Here is an 18,150-nt window from a genome sequence, read left to right as displayed (position 1 = left end):
TTTTAATGAATACTTTTTAAATTATATTGTGAGCTAAACATACATATTTTCCTTAATGTATAATTGAGATACTGTCCCAACTTAAAAAGAGAGGACAAAATTACATGTATTTAACATTTAATTGAAATACCAAAATTCTATGGAGGAGTGCCAATACGGCCGACCAGATGCTTCAAAGTTCTCAATGGCCAATACATAGCATCAGCAATCCAGGGTTTATATACATTGAATTGAACCTGCAATACAAATGTGAACAACCTGCTTATTTTTCTGAATTGTGTTAATGCTACAACCCTTACATTTTTCATATACAGTAAAGTTTGTATATTTGTGTGCTGATCATTTCCTAATGCCTATTCACACTTAACAGGATGTATACCTCAGAGCATCTTATCTACAAGCATGGATAGTTAATTACATCGTTTCATGCTAACCACCTGTCACAGACCAGTAGGTTTATTACACAAGATCTCTGGCAGGATTTACATTTAAAAAAAATGTATTAAACCACATATTATACAAAGGGATAGTTCACCCAAATTACAAAATTACATTTTTCCTTACCCTGTAAGCAGTCTATAGACAAGGTATGACAGTAATTCATACATTGGTTTAGTTTCCCTGGCACTGTTACCACATGCTAACATTTAAGCATGTGTAGAACAAATCATATTCAAGTCATAGGACCAATATTAGAATAGTTTGTGCATCATTTCCAAATCAGTGCCAGGGAAACTAAACCAAAGCATGTATTGTTGTCACCTTGCCCATAGACTGCTTATAGGGTAAGGAAACCAATGTGTCATTCCCTTTAAGACTATCAAAACCATTGAAATAGTACATTCCATTACAAATGCACATTTCCTGTTGCCCCTTCACAAGCACAGTCCATCTCACTCCCAAGGAATTGATGGTCCAGTTTGACTACAGTTACACTCTGGGGGAGATATATTGCAGTTTTACTTTTTGATGACTTCCTCTTTCAGTTTTTCTGCCAGATGTTTTCTTTTCTGCAACTTCTTTTTTTCTTCGACAGAGATCTCCTATGAAGAGAACAAAGTGAGTCAAATTTTGAACGGTAGGCCCACTAAATCTAGTCAAGTCGCACATATCAGCCATATTGACAGGCACACGGCTGTAGCTACAGTAAGAATAGAAGCACATACGGAAGCAGCACTACAAAGTGAAATCAAAACGTCATCACAAACAGATCACCTTGGGCTGCTTCTCCTGTCCCCCCACAGGAGAGCTCACAGGCTGGGGTGTATTGACCCTCTCTTCCTTTATACTAGCACCACCCCCGTTCATTTTGGGACCATCGTCCTTTGATTGGCAATGCAGCAAAAGAAAATGACGGGAATAAAGAGCAGGAGAAAATCCAAACTTCAAAAAGGGAAGAATGTGAAAGCGGACAAAACTGAGACTAAATATCAGGGGAAATCAAGAGAAAGGATTGAAACTCACTACTAAAAACAATGAGACAGGAAGACCAGAGTTGACCCCAGGTGCAATGCAGTCATCAGCCGAGGTGTGCATTATTATCTACCACAAATTACAGCTGTTACGTGTGTCTTATGGAGGAGTACTACCCATATGTTTACAGGAAGAGACATAATAGAAGGTGTGATGTTACCGGTGTGCTGGGAGTGGGTGCTGGGGTTTCTGGCGTGGCTGGTTTGGGTCTCTGCTCTTTTTTCATGGCCTGAAGCTTGTCCCTCTGCTGCCTCAGGTACAGTGCCCTTTGCTGTAGTTGCTCCTGCTGCTCTGCTGACAACTCCTGAACACACAGAGAAACACACTCCCATCAGTTCTCAGTCTCCAACAAAACTGGTAATGTAGCATTTCAAGGTTTCCTTTCTATGTACTGTTGCCCGAGTTTTTTTTCTCCCACAATCAAGTTCGGAGGCTTTCATTCAGAGTGATTTATAGTCAGTGCATGACACACATGGCATGTATGGTATATGCAGTAGGAGAGACTCACTGTGAATGGCTTGGAGATGCCAGCCTCCTTACGTGCCTCCTCTATCCAGCCCTCTGCTGCCTGGCTGCTGCTCCCCTTCTCCCTGGAGCCAGCCGGAGGCTCAATGCCCTTCACTGGAACCCTCACTGCAGGCAGGATCCTTGGCTCTGAACTGTGCCGCTCTGCATCAACACATAACCATCTATTACTCATACACCCTCTGAAGTATATTCAACCTTTTAGCATTCATGTGCTATGTCTATACTACAGGAAAGGGGAACAGAGTAGTGTATACAGAGTCAGTACTATTACCCGATGGCAACTTAGAAAGGGCAGATGTGCTGGTCTTGGCTGGACTAATCTGCCCACCACCTCCAGCTACAGCAGGCTTCAGCTCCTCTTTCCTCTGAGATGTACTGTTCACCTACAGGGAGGGCATAGGGCAGCCATGTCATTGCATCTAGCTGTTCCAATTCTAATGCCATACTGAGCTTCATAAAGTTCAGGTTGTACAGCTAACATTTATGGACGACCATGATAGACTACAGGTCTAACAGTTCAGTGCACACAATCTGCTATTGCATAACTGGGGGGGGGGGGGGTTTGCATTGCCATTCACCAGTGCGACAGGGCTGTTGGCCCCCACTGTTCCCCACCTTCGCATGTGCAACATACAAGAGTTGTCACATGTCCCACATTAGGTTAATATACAGGCTAAAACACCACACTGTAACGATAATGCAGCAAAAACAGTGTTACAAGTCAATGCTTTAGTTTATAGGGACACAAGCCTCTTTCTGAGATGATTGAAAAAACAGCCATTGTAGTAAAGAGAGTCCATGTCCTTGAATAGGGCTGGATATCTGCCAGATCATGTACGGCTCTGCATTAGTAGATTGATGTGACTGATTGAAGAACATCTAATAACATGATATGTAGCCTATGCAGGGGCTGTAAGCAGCTGGCTGCAGTACTCATCACTACCCCTTTGTGTTGATGCTAAATTACATAGCTCAGAAGAATACTATAGCTCCAAATACATGAAATAGGACACATTTATCACACTCTGAAGAAAGGCAGACAAAAAGTCATTGGTGTTTATTATTTTTGTATTACATCACTCCAATGGGTCAGTATTAGATTCATAACTCACCTTGTTGGTGGTGTTTGTCTGTTGAGTGGAGGCGGTCGTCTGGATGCTGGCTGCTTCTAGAAGTGGCCTATCAGAGCAGCTTCTGGATGTGGAGCCAATCTCCTCCTCTGACTGCAGTCTCAGAGCCATCTCTTGGTCATACTCATCCTTTGACATCCTGTGCAAACATATAGAGGGAGATATGTTTAATATCAGTAGATTAATCCCCTATTCTGGGCCTAGATATTCGCATAACACCTATGATAAGAGAGGTTACTTTACTACAAAGAATGTGAATGTGTTACTTGTAGTTGAATAAAGGTTGGCCTACTGCCAGTCTTAAATAACATACAGTACATTAACCCACAAAGTACTGAAGTATGAGTGTTATAAAGACACTATAAGGCCCAAAGCTGGCATGAGTCCAAGCTCCTGTCCTTAGTGATCACCTTGCTGCCACTCACCATCATGATCTCTTAATTGAATTGATTAGCAGCTTAATTCAACAAGGATGAAACTTTCCATCACACAGGATTTGAAGAGAACAAAAATGTTGCAACATTTTCGATGAGCATAGCCGAGAACATAACTTAATATGAGATATGGTCTCTACGCAGAATGTGCTATAAAATAGGCCTAGCTCTTGTGAAGCACATCTCAAAGCTCTGGGTAAACTAGGAATCTAATGCCCCGATTAGACCACTTACAGTCAAAGCATGAAGACGCATCACATAGATCTATAACATGTCTCTCTGAGACTTCAAGTAGACAATCAGGACCAAAGAATGGTGGGTGGGGCCAACCCTAAAATAAAATGATAAAAACAATTCTCTCCATTGCCATGGAGTGTAAACCCTTCAATTTCAGTGTAACACTAAGGAGCTTAGTTCCCTATGGACACACAACCTTTAGTGCTGCACTTCGCTTAGCTTCAAATGCAGAAATCCCATTAGAGATAGAGCGGCTTATAGAACAAGGAAGATATAATCTCGGATGATTTGGCACTCACTGATTTACTACACTGCTATCTACTACGAAACATGACGACACAGACACATGGGTTTTCAAGAACTACTAAAATAGTGAGACCAGTATTTGTGTTGTTCCTGGCTATACATCAAATGTCATTTCCGCTCACAAGCTGATACCTCCTCCGCCTCAAACTGTTGTTTCCGAAGTTTTATAAGTGTTTGTGTCAACACCTGCTACCAACTACCTAGCTAAGTTGCAATGGAGCCCGCTTCGCCTGGAATAGCTAACGAGCGTTTCCAGCTCTGTGAGATATTCCAGCTCTTATTACGCTCTTGTCTGGGACAATATTGACAATCCGGAGTTCCAATGTGGCAATTGTTTGCTAGCGGAGGATTACAGGAATGGGGTGGCTATGCTTAGCAAGCAAATCTCAATTCTGCACGAATTTATGGGGGAAACGCCGCTCGGGCCTGATGAATGTTTCCCCGCCTTGTCATCTGTCCCTTGTCATCTGTCCCTATTCGAATGGCCTGTCCTACCTGGAACTAGCCTGCCAAAGAAGTCGTCTCCATCTGCTTCTCCTCCTCCATCTTGTAATGAAGTAGACGAGAACAGCAAGAAGACTGTTCCAATCAGCGCTGGTCCCATGTCACAAGTGGCGGAAACCGAAGGCAGCGGCATGTTGCTAAGTGGATAGGAATGACTGCGAGAGGGTCGGAGCAGATTGACATAAGGAATAGCTTTGCTGCACTGGTGCCTGATCTACCTGCGCCTTCATTGCTGGGATTGCTGGTGTTGACTCGTGTTGGAATTATTGTAATCTAAAAGGAGACTTTTAGATTTCTTCAAAACAATCAAAAACTTTTATTTAATTACTGAGGTAATGGAGCTGGTCGGTAATCACCCCTGGAGGTATCACTGAGAACTCAACGAGCTGGTTTGAGCCACAGCATTTTATAGCAAAGTCCATCCCCCTTCAGTCTACATGACAAACAACAGATGTATGGAATGGGTCACAAGGTTAAGATTTGTATGAAAAATACTTAGAATTCACAGCAGGCAATATCTCATTGTGTAGAGACCAGGGTCTGTCCCTGGAGTCATCTCTCCCTGGTACCTTATAGAACAGAAACATTAACTCATGCTCTAGAATGCAGGTATCACCCAAAGACATTGTAAATCTTCTAGAGGCCCATCCTCAGTAGAACACACACAGATGAGCGTTCTAACAACCATTTGATGCAATAACAGCATTATAACATAATCTAGTAAATTCCACCATACTCGAACTATGCTGATTCCAGGAACGGCTTCGTCGTTGAGTTTGGGTCCTTTCCTTCTCTCTGGATCTGACGGGGCACTGCCTGCTGTGGGAGGTCTGGACCTGTCGCCGGGAGCAGCGGACGTACGCTATCCTGCTTCTTGTGGATCCGTGAAAAGGTTCAACTAATTGTGTTAGGGGTAGGAATGGGCGGATTTCTCCATTCCCTTCTCAGGCCGTTGTATAGGGCAGTTCAATGGTGAGAAATGTCTCAGTCCCTGGAGTAAAAACGTTGTGCTATCCAGGAGCACGAGTACAGGACATCAATAAGCTGCCCCCAAACATTTTAAACATCAGGAAATTGAGTTTCATGGTTCATGTGGGATTCAATGACATTATGAAGGGCAGCTCAGAACAGCTGAAGATGGAATTTAAATAAACTGATTGTGTCACTGCTTGACACCAACAAACGCGCCATAATATCTGGCCCTCTGCCCTTCCTAAATCATGGCATTGAACATTTCAGCAGACTTTTAGCCCTCCATAACTGGCTCTGAGACTATTGCTGCTCTGCGGGTTTAACATGTATTGATAATTTTGATACCTTCTGGAAACAATGCTCATTTTATAAGGAGGATGGGATCCACCCAAATCATTTTGGTTCCTGGATCCTTTCACAGCATTATAAGGTTGCATAGACACGATTACTTATCAATGACCTCAGCTCACTTAATCCCTACCATTGTCATAATGCTTCAGCAAATTTACATTATCCCAGGGTCATTGGAAGACACAATGTACTGTAAGTAACCCAATATATGTCCCTCTAACTGCCTTGAATGCCTCTGCTGATCCCACAGCTATATGCAGTAATCATGTGCCTATGGATCAGAGTTATACTGTTAGAACTGAGGTGGTGTGCCCTAGTAGGAAGTCCACTGTGTGCAGCTCAACCTGCACTAACATACATAGCACGAGTATGTCTAATTCTGCTAAGCTTTCCAGTGAAGAAAACAATCAAGCAGTCCAGAAAGTGCTAAAAATAGCCCACTTTAACATGCATGTAGCCTAAGAAACAAGGTTCATGAAGTCAATAACTTGCTAGTAACAGATGACATTCATATTCTATTTCTATCTCTGAAACTAACTTAGATAATACCTTTTATGATAGTGGTAGCAATACATGGTTATAACATCTACAGAATTGCCAATGGCTGCAGTGTTGCGGTCTATATTAAGAACCACATTCCTGTAAAGCTTAGAGAGGATCTCATGTTAAATACTGTTGAAGTAATATGGCTACAGGTTCATCTGCCTCACCTAAAACCCATTCTTGTGGGAAGCTGGTATAGACCACCAAGTGCTAACAGTCAGTACCTGGATAATGTGTGGAAATGCTTGATAATGTATGTGATATCAACAGAGGTATCTTTTCTGGGTGATTTCGATAATGACTGGCTTTCATCAAGCTGCCCACTCAAGAAACAGCTTCAAACTGTACCTAGTGCCTGCAACCTGGTTTAAGTTATCAGTGAAAATACCAGGGCAGTTACAAAGAGCACAGAAATTAAATCATCACCATGTATGCATCACATCTTTATTAATGCAGCAGTAATTTCCTTTAAAGTAGTATCCAAATCCAACAATATAGTAGCCATTTCTAGGAAAACCGAAGTTCCGAAGGCTGGGCCTTTTTTAAATATTTTGCCTGAAATGACATACCCAATTAATTGCCTGTAGCTCAGGACCTGAAGCAAGGATATGCATATTCTTGATACCATTTGAAAGGAAATACTTTTCTAGTTTGTGGAAATGTGAAATTAATGTAGGAGAATAACACATCAGATCTGGTAAAATACACTGCTCAAAAAAATAAAGGGAACACTAAAATAACACATCCTAGATCTGAATGAATGAAATATTCTTATTAAATACTTTTTTCTTTACATAGTTGAATGTGCTGACAACAAAATCACACAAAAATGATCAATGTAAATCAAATTTATCAACCCATGGAGGTCTGGATTTGGAGTCACACTCAAAATTAAAGTGGAAAACCACACTACAGGCTGATCCAACTTTGATGTAATGTCCTTAAAACAAGTCAAAATGAGGCTCAGTAGTGTGTGTGGCCTCCACGTGCCTGTATGACCTCCCTACAACGCCTGGGCATGCTCCTGATGAGGCGGCGGCTGGTCTCCTGAGGGATCTCCTCCCAGACCTGGACTAAAGCATCCGCCAACTCCTGGACAGTCTGTGGTGCAACGTGGCGTTGGTGGATGGAGCGAGACATGATGTCCCAGATGTGCTCAATTGGATTCAGGTCTGGGGAACGAGCGGGCCAGTCCATAGCATCAATGCCTTTCTCTTGAAGGAACTGCTGACACACTCCAGCCACATGAGGTCTAGCATTATCTTGCATTAGAGGAACCCAGGGCAAACTGCACAAGCATATGGTCTCACAAGGTGTCTGAGGATCTCATCTCGGTACCTAATGGCAGTCAGGCTACCTCTGGCGAGCACATGGAGGGCTGTGCGGCCCCACAAAGAAATGCCACCCCACACCATGACTGACCCACCGCCAAACCGGTCATGCTGGAGGATGTTGCAGGCAGCAGAACGTTCTCCACGGCGTCTCCAGACTCTGTCACGTCTGTCACATGTGCTCATGTGCTCAGTGTGAACCTGCTTTCATCTGTGAAGAGCACAGGGCGCCAGTGGCGAATTTGCCAATCTTGGTGTTCTCTGGCAAATGCCAAACGTCCTGCACGGTGTTGGGCTGTAAGCACAACCCCCACCTGTGGACGTCGGGCCCTCATACCACCCACATGGAATCTGTTTCTGACCGTTTGAGCAGACACATGCACATTTGTGGCCTGCTGGAGGTAATTTTGCAGGGCTCTGGCAGTGCTCCACCTGCTCCTCCTTGCACAAAGGTGGAGGTAGCGGTCCTGCTGCTGGGTTGTTGCCCTACTACGGCCTCCTCCACGTCTCCTGATGTACTGGCCTGTCTCCTGGTAGCGCCTCCATGCTCTGGACCCTACGCTGACAGACACAGCAAACCTACTTGCCACAGCTCGCATTGATGTGCCATCCTGGATGAACTGCACTACCTGAGCCACTTGTGTGGGTTGTAGACTCCGTCTCATGCTACCACTAGAGTGAGAGCACCGCCAGCATTCAAAAGTGACCAAAACATCAGCCAGGAAGCATAGGAACTGAGAAGTGGTCTGTGGTCACCACCTGCAGAACCACTCCTTTATTGGGGGTGTCTTGCTAATTGCCTATAATTTCCACCTTTTGTCTATTCCATTTGCACAACAGCATGTGAAATTTATTGTCAATCAGTGTTGCTTCCTCAGTGGACAGTTTGATTTCACAGAAGTGTGATTGACTTGGAGTTACATTGTGTTGTTTAAGTGTTCCCTTTATTTTTTTGACCAGTGTATAAATACATTGATCCCCAAAGATGACATTGGATTTGCAACCAGAGCAAACACCAGCAGACTGTACAGAACACAAACACCAAAATGGATACTTTTGTAGTCAAGTGCATTAGCATACATAGCATAATGCTTTAGCATAGCATAATGCCAGGAGTTGTTCATGACCAAATGTCCTGACCAGGAAAGCCTCCAGACCCTGGTTATAGACCATCATTGGAGCTTTTTCAAGGTCTAAGGATGTGCTCAGGAAAAACTATGGGCCCTATGTATGCTCCAATGAGTAAAGGAAACTACACAAAGGCCTACATCATTGATGAGATCCTGATGAAAACACTTTTCTTATAAAATTACATCAATAAATTGCAGAGTCACAGTGCATGTATGAGATTGGGTGGAAAGGCCTCAGTTCTATGTCTCTTACTTGAGCACCTCCTGAAGAATCTTCAGCTCCTGCTGCTCCAGCTCACTCATGACATCTGCTCCATCTGTGAGACACTCAGGCAGAGCGCCTACGCACACAGGAAGGGTGAACATTAGAACAAACGGTTTAATTGGTGTCGTTTTAGACGGTGTTGGTTCATCAGTACCATAGTGTGTGTGAATGTAGAATGTAAGCAGGTATGGTAAGCAAGCATTAGGACTAGGGCTGCAAAAATATCAAGTCACTTTCCCATATTTTCTACAGAAATCCCACTTGAAAGATTCAGAGAATAATCAGGAAATCCAGAATCCTCCAAACAAGACTTCTGGAAAATCTGGACATTTCTGCAAAGTTATAGGATTCTGAAACCCTAATTGGGAGTTGTGTGACAACTCTGACAAGGCCAATAAGCCTACCATTTCTCTCTTTAATGACACGCAGCGCCTGGAGCTGCAGCTCCATATTCTTCTGTACCATGAGAGCCCTGAACATCTGGAAGTCATCTGTGGCCAGGACGGGATGGAATACAGCCTGTATCAAGGAAAACAGGACAGTAGCAGAAAACAGTTAGGCCTATCTAACAGTAATTAGGATGGACTTGAACAAACAGTCAAAAAGGGGTTACGGTAGTAACAAGTTAATAACAAGCACTAATCATTTTCAACATTATCTAACTATTTTGACTAGATCATGTTTGTACTTTCTACTGCCTCTGGGTGTGCACTCTTGGCAGTTGGCACTGTCATTGTTACAGTGGGCCAACAGCATGGTTAGGGTTGAAACTAGCGCTCTCTCTCTATCACACACCTGATGTCTTTTTCTGGCCCAGGTAAGTCCCAGAAGGCACCGCTGGATCTGGGACTAAGTAACACTCTCCATCAGGAATAGCTCCCTTGAGCTGTTCCTATATCTCACTAACCCAATTCAGGCCTGGCCCACTAATCCTGTCATAGATCAGGTCTACCTGAATTCCAGAAGCTAACCGTCTCAGGCTCACAACCCAACATCACCAGATGGAGAAACAGAATACATTATCATTATGTACAAGAACTATTTCCTATTGTGTATTGTCATGCAGGTCCATACATTCTTTGGCCATGGAATTGAACATGAAGGGACATGTTCCTCAGTCCTCGACGAGGAGGAAGCATTTCAACTAGGCTGTAAATTAACTTGAATGTTTTGCAGGAGAGCATTACATACTGACCAGACCGCTCGTGTGCGTGTGTCCGCGTGCATGTTGATTTTGTCCACCCACACCAGACGCGATCAGGACATGCAGGTTGAAATATCAAAACGAACTAGTGATGCACCGATATTACATTTTTGGCGGATACCGATATCTGATATTTCCCTTGCAAAAAAATAAAAATAAAACTATACCGATATTTACATTTTTTGCGGCCATTTAAGCATTCTAGTACAGTTAAATAGTTAACACACACACACACACACGGACGCAGTGTTCTAAGCCACTGCATCTCAGTGCAAGAGCCGTCACTATAGTCCCTGGTTCGAATCCAGGCTGTATCACATCTGGCCGTGATTGGGAGTCCCACAGGGCGGCTCACAATTGGCCCATCGTCGTCCGGGTTTAGCCGGGGTAGGCCGTCATTGTAAAGGAACTGACTTACCTAGTTAAATAAAGGTTACACACCACACTGTCGAAAATGTTATGTTGTTGGCATTTACGTATGTCCCCATTACCAGTAAAACATAATCAAAACCTATTTCTTTCACTTACTTGATGTGCTGTTTTGTTGTTCAGTCATTTCATTCTCAACCAGTATTTCTATGGAACGTTGTTTGGGTCTTTGCGTGTCAAAAAGGATACACGTCAAATAACACTATTTGACGTGTCAAATATGTTTGTTGACCAATCAGGACCTGAATATGACTGCGCGTCACATAATAATTTAACACATTCATTCATTTTTTACGTAGTTATTACACATTACAGTGCTGGTCATAAAAGAAAGCTAGCTAGTTCATGGATGCAAACAATGTTCTTCCCCAAAAACATAGCAAAACGACATAATATGTTTCAGTAGCTATAGTTAGCTAGCTAACTATATAGCTAGGTGTCATCATCTAAAATAACCCTAATTTATAAGACTGTTCTTATTTGATTAATGATGGTTGGACCCATCTACGTAAAGCTATCCACAATAAGGATTAGCCACAATAGTGGACTTTGCGGTTAGCCTTCTAAATAAAAGTATGTCATTGACAGTGATGCTAATGAATACAAATAGTAGAATTATGCCATAATTGAATAGATCATGCTAAACGAGGTTGGAATGTTGTTATTTGAAATCAACAAAAGACAATCATTTGTTAATTTGACAAATTATTAAAATCACACTGGATGTATTATACTTTAGAATTGCATTGTGGTCATACAAAATTCACTGTACAGCCTTACCTGTGGATTGTGGATCAATGACATGGGGTATCAGTCTACTCAGTGACACCCAGAGAACATTAGCGTTGTAGCTCTTATTGCGGGACTCTGAAACAACTGTGAATTGAGCCCCATTTATTGTCAACCTATGTGTTTTGAACACTATTCCCAAGGAAAAACAATACTGTGTGGATGTTTTGGAGTCTGATAACTCTGAGGAAGATGTTGGGGGAAAAATTACTTGGGTATTGAGTAGACTGATACCCCATTTCATTGATCCCCAATCCTTAGGTAAAGCTGTACAGTGCAATATGAATGTCAATACACACAATAGGCTGACTGAGGAGGTGATTTCACACAGTCACCGTCCCACGATAAGAGCTACAATGCTAATATTTGTGTAAACTCTTCACAGTTGTGTTCTGTGGGTGTCACCAAGTTGACTGATACCCCATTTCATTGCTTCATATTCAAACCTTATTTAACATGATCTAGTCTAAATATGGCATGATTCCACCAATTGTAACTTTTCAAAAAGGTACTTTTATTTTGAAGGCAAACCGCAAATTCCACTAATGTGCCTAATCCTTATTGTGGCTAGCTTCACAACACATAACCCGGTCCAGTCGAGCCTCACTAGCCAGATGAAGCTAGCTGGCTGCTTATAACGTTAGCTTTTGGCAACAGGGTTAAGTAGCTGGCTAGCTATTTATTTTCATGAACTGAAGTTCAATTTCAATAAGCGAACAACAATAGCTAATAGTTACTCACAAGGATTCCTAAATCATTGCTAAGAATAATGAAAATGACTGCAGTTTCTACTGGTCATGGTTTTCAGGCTGGTTGTATTGGTGCTAGCTACCCTAGAAGTTGAGGTCAAACAAATAATGCTTTATTACCAACGCGCTTCTGTAAACACATCGCTCGTGGCCGGTGTTTGCATGTTTGTAGACTTTTTTGTGCAGCTTTGACAGTGCTACTGATAGTAGTGGTGGTGCTTGGCTTGCACGTGCAAATTCAGAACACACAACATTCTATAATAGACCTGTGTTATTTGATATGTTAAATTAAAAGCTTATTTAACGCGCCAAATAGTGTTATTGTCAAATAGTGTTATTTGACGTGTATCTTTTTTGACACGCAATAACCCAAACGACGTTCCATAGTATGTCGTGAAGCTAATAGCAGTGATGCTATTACCGTGTAACATCTAAAAAATAGCGCACTTGGTAGTGTGTACCGGTGCTCAACCAGTCGCGAAAGCCAACATCAACCACAAAAGAGAACGGTTGATTGTCAAGGGCAATGAATCCCATTATCTTGGCATTAATTGATTTAGCCTTTGAGTTGTCTCGCTGAAATGTTCTTACTCTTTCAAATGACTGCTCGATCCACACAGCAGACATTGTGGGCTAGGTTAGGAATGCTGTGTTGCACGTGTAGCGCAAAATTTAACGTGGCGTCATTACGTCATGTACCAGCGTTATAGGTATGCACGTCTGCTTTGACATCGATTTTGCACATCAGCATTAAACTAGACATCGGGCCGATACCAATGTTGGCATTTTTAGCTAATATCGTCCGATTCCGATATGTTCGCCGATATATCATGCATCCCTACTCTGAACCAACTATATTAATTTGGGGACAAGTCGAAAAGCATTAAACATTTATGGCAATTTAGCTAGTTTGCTTTTGCTAGCTAATTTGTCCTGAGATATAAACATTGGGTTGTTATTTTATCTGAAATGCACATGGTCCTCTACTACAACAATTAATCCACAGATAAAAGGGTAAACCAAGTTTGTTTATAGTCATCTCTCTTCCTTCAGGCTTCTTTTTTGGACTTTATATGGCAGTTGGCAACCAATGTGCATTACCACTACCAACTGGACTGGAGTGTGGACTTCAGTTCATCTTTAAAATCACCCATGTGGGTATATGCTCCTAAAAACCAATGAGGAGATGGGAGAGGCGGGACTTGCAAAAATAAAAGTAATAATATTATGTCCCCCAGTTCTTAAACCAAAGATGCGCCCCTGGGTCTACAGGATAAGTGATTATTCTGGCACAAAAAGAAACACTGTAAACATAGTTTGTTTACCTACACACCCCAAAATGTGCATAACCTAGGCTGACTTCTAGTGCAAGAAGAATCACGGTTTGAATTTATCTCAGAAACCTGGTAATTGAGTTTGATTGGATATGGCCCAAAGTTACATGTTTAAATGGTAACAATATAATAGGGAGTCCTAAAAAAAGTAATATCCCATATTAGGCTACCTCAGTGGCGTTTTTAGGGACACTAGCACTGTCCACTACTCCTTCCTCCACTGTGCAATAATCATCCCAAATGACTTGATTAGCTTCCAGTTTAGGTAATCCCTATGAGCAGACCTGAAAATTGACACTTGGCTTCATCAGCAAGCAACAAGGTCTTTGGGATGTCAAAGAGCTAATCTCTACTGTTAGAGGTGTTAGGTCTGAGACGTCAGGTGTAACATTACATTAATAAGTCATCACTAATGAATTCCCTCACATACAGGAATCATTTAGGGGCCATGGGATGTTCTTCACTGAACCATAACAAATACATGACAGCCTATATGGCATTAATGGTGCATTAAATGAATTATCCTGAGATGGAGGCTATTGAATTCTGCCCGGATACAGAATATAGCCTGTTCAGTAAGGCCAGAGTCCAAAGTAAGAGACCAAGAGCTGGCAAATCTCCAGCAACCATTGGATGTCATCATCATAATACAAATCCCCTAGATATTGGTCATCACAAGAGGCAAGATGGAGCAAGTGGCAGAGCAGAGTGGCATTAATCCTGTATCTAAAAATATGCCTTACATTAAAAAGACAACTCTCCTACTGTGCAATTGTTTGTAGAGGTTCTGTTATCTGAAACCATTTGCATTGTAAAACTGCACACTCATCCATCTAAATCTACGTATCTTGCGTATTTGTGGCAGCGTATGAAAAAGATGATTATCGCGCTTACCTGTAAGGTTTTGGACTTGGCGAAAGGAGAGGAGCATGCCTCCAAAAACTGCTGCTCATTGATGCCAACCTCTTGCATGTAGGTTTCTAACAACTTCTCCACCTGAAAATAAATGTGGCTACTTGCATCACTGTTTTCCAAAGACAAAACATGTGATGTTAAGACACTGAAAAACTTTTCATGACTAGGCTAACTCATCCATTTCACATTTTGATTTAGGTCTACTTGGAATTGTAGATCCAAAGTATTTGTATTTAAGATGCATGTGTAATGTTAAATAATCAAAATAAGAAAACTTGCACAATAACCCAATGCATAGTATCAATCAATCAATTTTATTTTATATAGCCCTTCGTACATCAGATAATATCTCGAAGTGCTGTACAGAAACCCAGCCTAAAACCCCAAACAGCTAGAATGCAGGTGTAGAAGCACGGTAGTAATGTTGCAAGCCATTCTAAAGACTAGCTACTCACCAAATGCTTGTACTGCTGATGGATATCTGTGTAAGTCAATTTATTCTCATCTTCGTCATCAAAAACTGAAATAAAATCCAAATTGGTGAACTATGAAAACTTGCAGGCATAATCTCAATTAAACAACTAGGGGGACACTACCTACATTATGTATTCCTGATTTGCAGCTGTGTTTTTTAATCCATCGTCATAAACAATAGCAACAAACATCAAGTTCCATTTTCATGTGTGCCCATCTAACATCGGATTACAAAAGTTAGGCTATAGTAGCCAGCTGCTGTCTTCTATAACATCTATATATAATATATCTACACACACACACACACACACACACACACACACACACACACACACACACACACACACACATACATATATATATATATATACCATACATACATATACACACACACATATTTATATATAATTAAATGTATAGAAATGCAATTCATAGAACGGACAAATAATTGTCTTAAATTGGGACTCACATTCTATTCCTATGCATTTTATCCTATCCAATACGCAAAATCCTGATCATTTTTTAAAAACTGGCCCCTGAAACTGGGAGGTTTGGCAACTGAGGTGATTGTTATTTTGGTTAAGCACCGTTGTTGCTACAGTGTGACAGTTCCACACACGAGTGGCTTAAAGGAATGGTAGCTAACTAGCGTGAGCCAGACAGATTAGCTAGCTAGCTTCTTTGCATCAAAGTACTAATTCATAATTTCCAATAATTGGATTGATGTCACTCAAACATGTGAAGCACTGATGCATTCCAAACAATGTAAACAACTGGGGTGTATTCATTCTGTGCCAAAACAGTTCTTAAATGGATGCAAATTAAACAAAACAGGGCGGGACCTATCTGAATTTGTCCAATAGAAACAAATGTTATGGTCTATTTGCTTCTGTTTGGTTCTTAAAATGGTAAACGGTTTCAGTAATGAATACACACCTGAACTGGGGTATAATCCAATGATATTTATAAACCCTGGATTGCTGATTCTATGTATTGGCCAAGGAGAGGCTTTGAAGCCACCGGTCGGCCATATTGGCACTCCCAAGAAGAAGCAGTTCTCCATACGAACGAATGGAATTGTACAGTATTTCAATTAAAGGACAAAATGACATGTATTTTTTGTGTTAGTGGGGACAGTAACATTAGAACTTTAAAAAAATATATATTTTAAGGATAATGTTTTTATAGATTTGTATTTATGTTTAGCTTACATAATATTATGTAAAAGTATGCATTATGGTGTCTGTAATAAAATACGTGGCAAAACAACTGTATACATGAATAAATGCATTTATATAGCTTCCAAAATATATATTTTTACGTTAGGGGAGTGCCAAGATGAGGCCCAGTGGCTTCAAACAGCACCCCATGTCAGCCATCTAGTGTGTATATAAAATATTGGTGTAATCATTATTCCAACACTTTAATTAAACTATTGAACAAAGCACGCCATTCCATGATTTCAATAAATAAATAAAAATAAATATATATTCTCCACCCTGATTCCGAATATACCATTTTCATTGTCCATGGCACGCTTGGTTGGTTCAATAACTATTGACGAGAAAACCCGAATATCCAATCTAACCCGACCGTGTACCTAACGTTACCAGCGCTCTGAAAAGTCGGGTAAACAATACTTTCCAGTGGATATTTTTTCTTAAACTGAAGGACAAACTGCACAGACAACCGGTAGAATAAGTTGAAATATAATTTGATTAAACATTCTGGCTTGTAAGGAACATTTACACGATTTTGCACACAAATGTATCGGGCTGTATAGCTAAATTAGCTAGTTATACTGTACCAATTAAATTGTGTGTTACAGACTGATTAAGAGAGTAAAATCTAACAACAGTTAACGTTGGCTAGCTAAAGTACTCAGAAATGCCTTCTAACGTTAAGTTAGCTGGCTAGCTAGCTAACTCGGGTGCAAAGCATTGATTATAGCATGTGTAATCCTGGTCCTATAAACCCTTTAATAATTTCCCTTATGGTAAAAACATATATCAAATAAATGGCTTTACCTGTACATTTGTTTTCCATGAAGTCCGTAACTGGTATGACCCATTCGGGACTTGACAAATATCCAGCAATGCTCTCCACAACCCACTCGCTGTCCTCAGCCATGTTGGCTAATAACACCCTATAATATTCTTCAGGCGAGGAAGTTTAGCCCTGAAATTGTACAACAATGCACAACTGAAGTCTAAGGATCCATACATTTGTTGAGATCTAGCTAGCAAGCTAGTCCATTGTTATTATCCCTCTCCGTAGCATGTTTTGGTAGCTGCATAAAATCTGAAAAAGCGTACTCATGAATTTCGAAAGGGTTGACACCTAATCGGTCCCGGTTCCTATGGTGACCGATTACGTTCTACAAGTAGAACAGTCCGTCAAGTGAGAGCAGTGGGAGTGTGGATTGACAAGGCTGGAAGAGAGAATGAAAGGGGTTTTCACAAGAAAAATGTGTATATTGTTCTATTCTATTGTTGACACTTAAGTCTTATACATGACACTGATTATTTTTGACCAAAATGTGAATTTCTGTTCATATAGTTTTTGGGATATTTTTCTTTCTCCCATCACTCACAGCCGATCATATTAACATTTTATGGTGCTTTCAACACAACCGGGAACTCGGGAAAAACGAGGTAAATCATGACGTCAGTGGTCAGAAAGTCGGAGCTCTAGAAAGATGCCCTAGTTCCCGACTTGGAATTCAGGGTATAATGACTGTTCAAAACGATTTTTCCCAGATGGAACTCGTTTTTTCCCGAGTTCCCAGCTGTCTTGAACATACTGAAGTCTAAAGTCGGAGATTTACGAGTTCCCAGTTGTTTTGAACGCGGCATTATTGTCTTCCTCTGACGTCATGAGCCCAGCTAGCCTATCTTCATACTGTACGGTTTTTGCGTCAGGATTAAAGCTGAATGTTTCTAAATGTGAAATCTTATGTTTATTTGAATCTGATGATAAAGAAATATAACATGTTCCTGTAAAGGACTGTGTTAAATATTTACGAATACATCTGTCAAAAAACCACTTAGTC

The 18,150-nt window shown here is 41.2% G+C and overlaps 1 protein-coding gene across 2 annotated transcripts; it reads right to left on the bottom strand.

The window, feature by feature from the left end:
- Positions 1 to 100: 100 nt before the first annotated feature.
- On the bottom strand, positions 101 to 17,466 carry LOC129858473 (cilia- and flagella-associated protein 36-like). Of its 2 annotated transcripts, XM_055927735.1 has the most exons (11): positions 17,126 to 17,466; positions 15,080 to 15,144; positions 14,604 to 14,705; positions 9,609 to 9,723; positions 9,193 to 9,280; positions 3,114 to 3,270; positions 2,273 to 2,384; positions 1,982 to 2,142; positions 1,634 to 1,777; positions 1,216 to 1,323; positions 101 to 1,043 (listed from the first exon to the last, which is right to left on the bottom strand). In XM_055927735.1, the coding sequence occupies exons 1-11, from the start codon at positions 17,226 to 17,228 to the stop codon at positions 960 to 962; spliced, it is 1,239 nt and encodes a 412-aa protein (XP_055783710.1). In that variant the 5' UTR covers positions 17,229 to 17,466; the 3' UTR covers positions 101 to 959. The 2 variants fall into 2 exon arrangements, with proteins under 2 accessions (XP_055783710.1, XP_055783717.1); XM_055927742.1 differs by lacking the exon at positions 1,216 to 1,323 and having other exon boundaries at positions 17,126 to 17,463.
- Between the last annotated feature and the right edge of the window lie 684 nt (positions 17,467 to 18,150).

Source organism: Salvelinus fontinalis, chromosome 1, assembly GCF_029448725.1.
Source record: "Salvelinus fontinalis isolate EN_2023a chromosome 1, ASM2944872v1, whole genome shotgun sequence".
In the NCBI taxonomy this organism is placed as follows: domain Eukaryota; kingdom Metazoa; phylum Chordata; class Actinopteri; order Salmoniformes; family Salmonidae; genus Salvelinus; species Salvelinus fontinalis.
The sequence above is the reverse complement of the archived record's forward strand: the minus strand, read 5'-3'. Positions and strand labels throughout refer to the sequence as shown.

Coding starts and splice junctions, on each gene's coding strand:
- LOC129858473 (XM_055927735.1), bottom strand. CDS start 17,228: ATGGCTGAGGACAGCGAGTGGGTTGTGGAGAGCATTGCTGGATATTTG. Junction 15,145..17,125: donor CATGGAAAACAAATGTACAG/GTAAAGCCATTT, acceptor ATTTTATTTCAG/TTTTTGATGACGAAGATGAG. Junction 1,778..1,981: donor GCATCTCCAAGCCATTCACA/GTGAGTCTCTCC, acceptor CTGTGTGTTCAG/GAGTTGTCAGCAGAGCAGCA.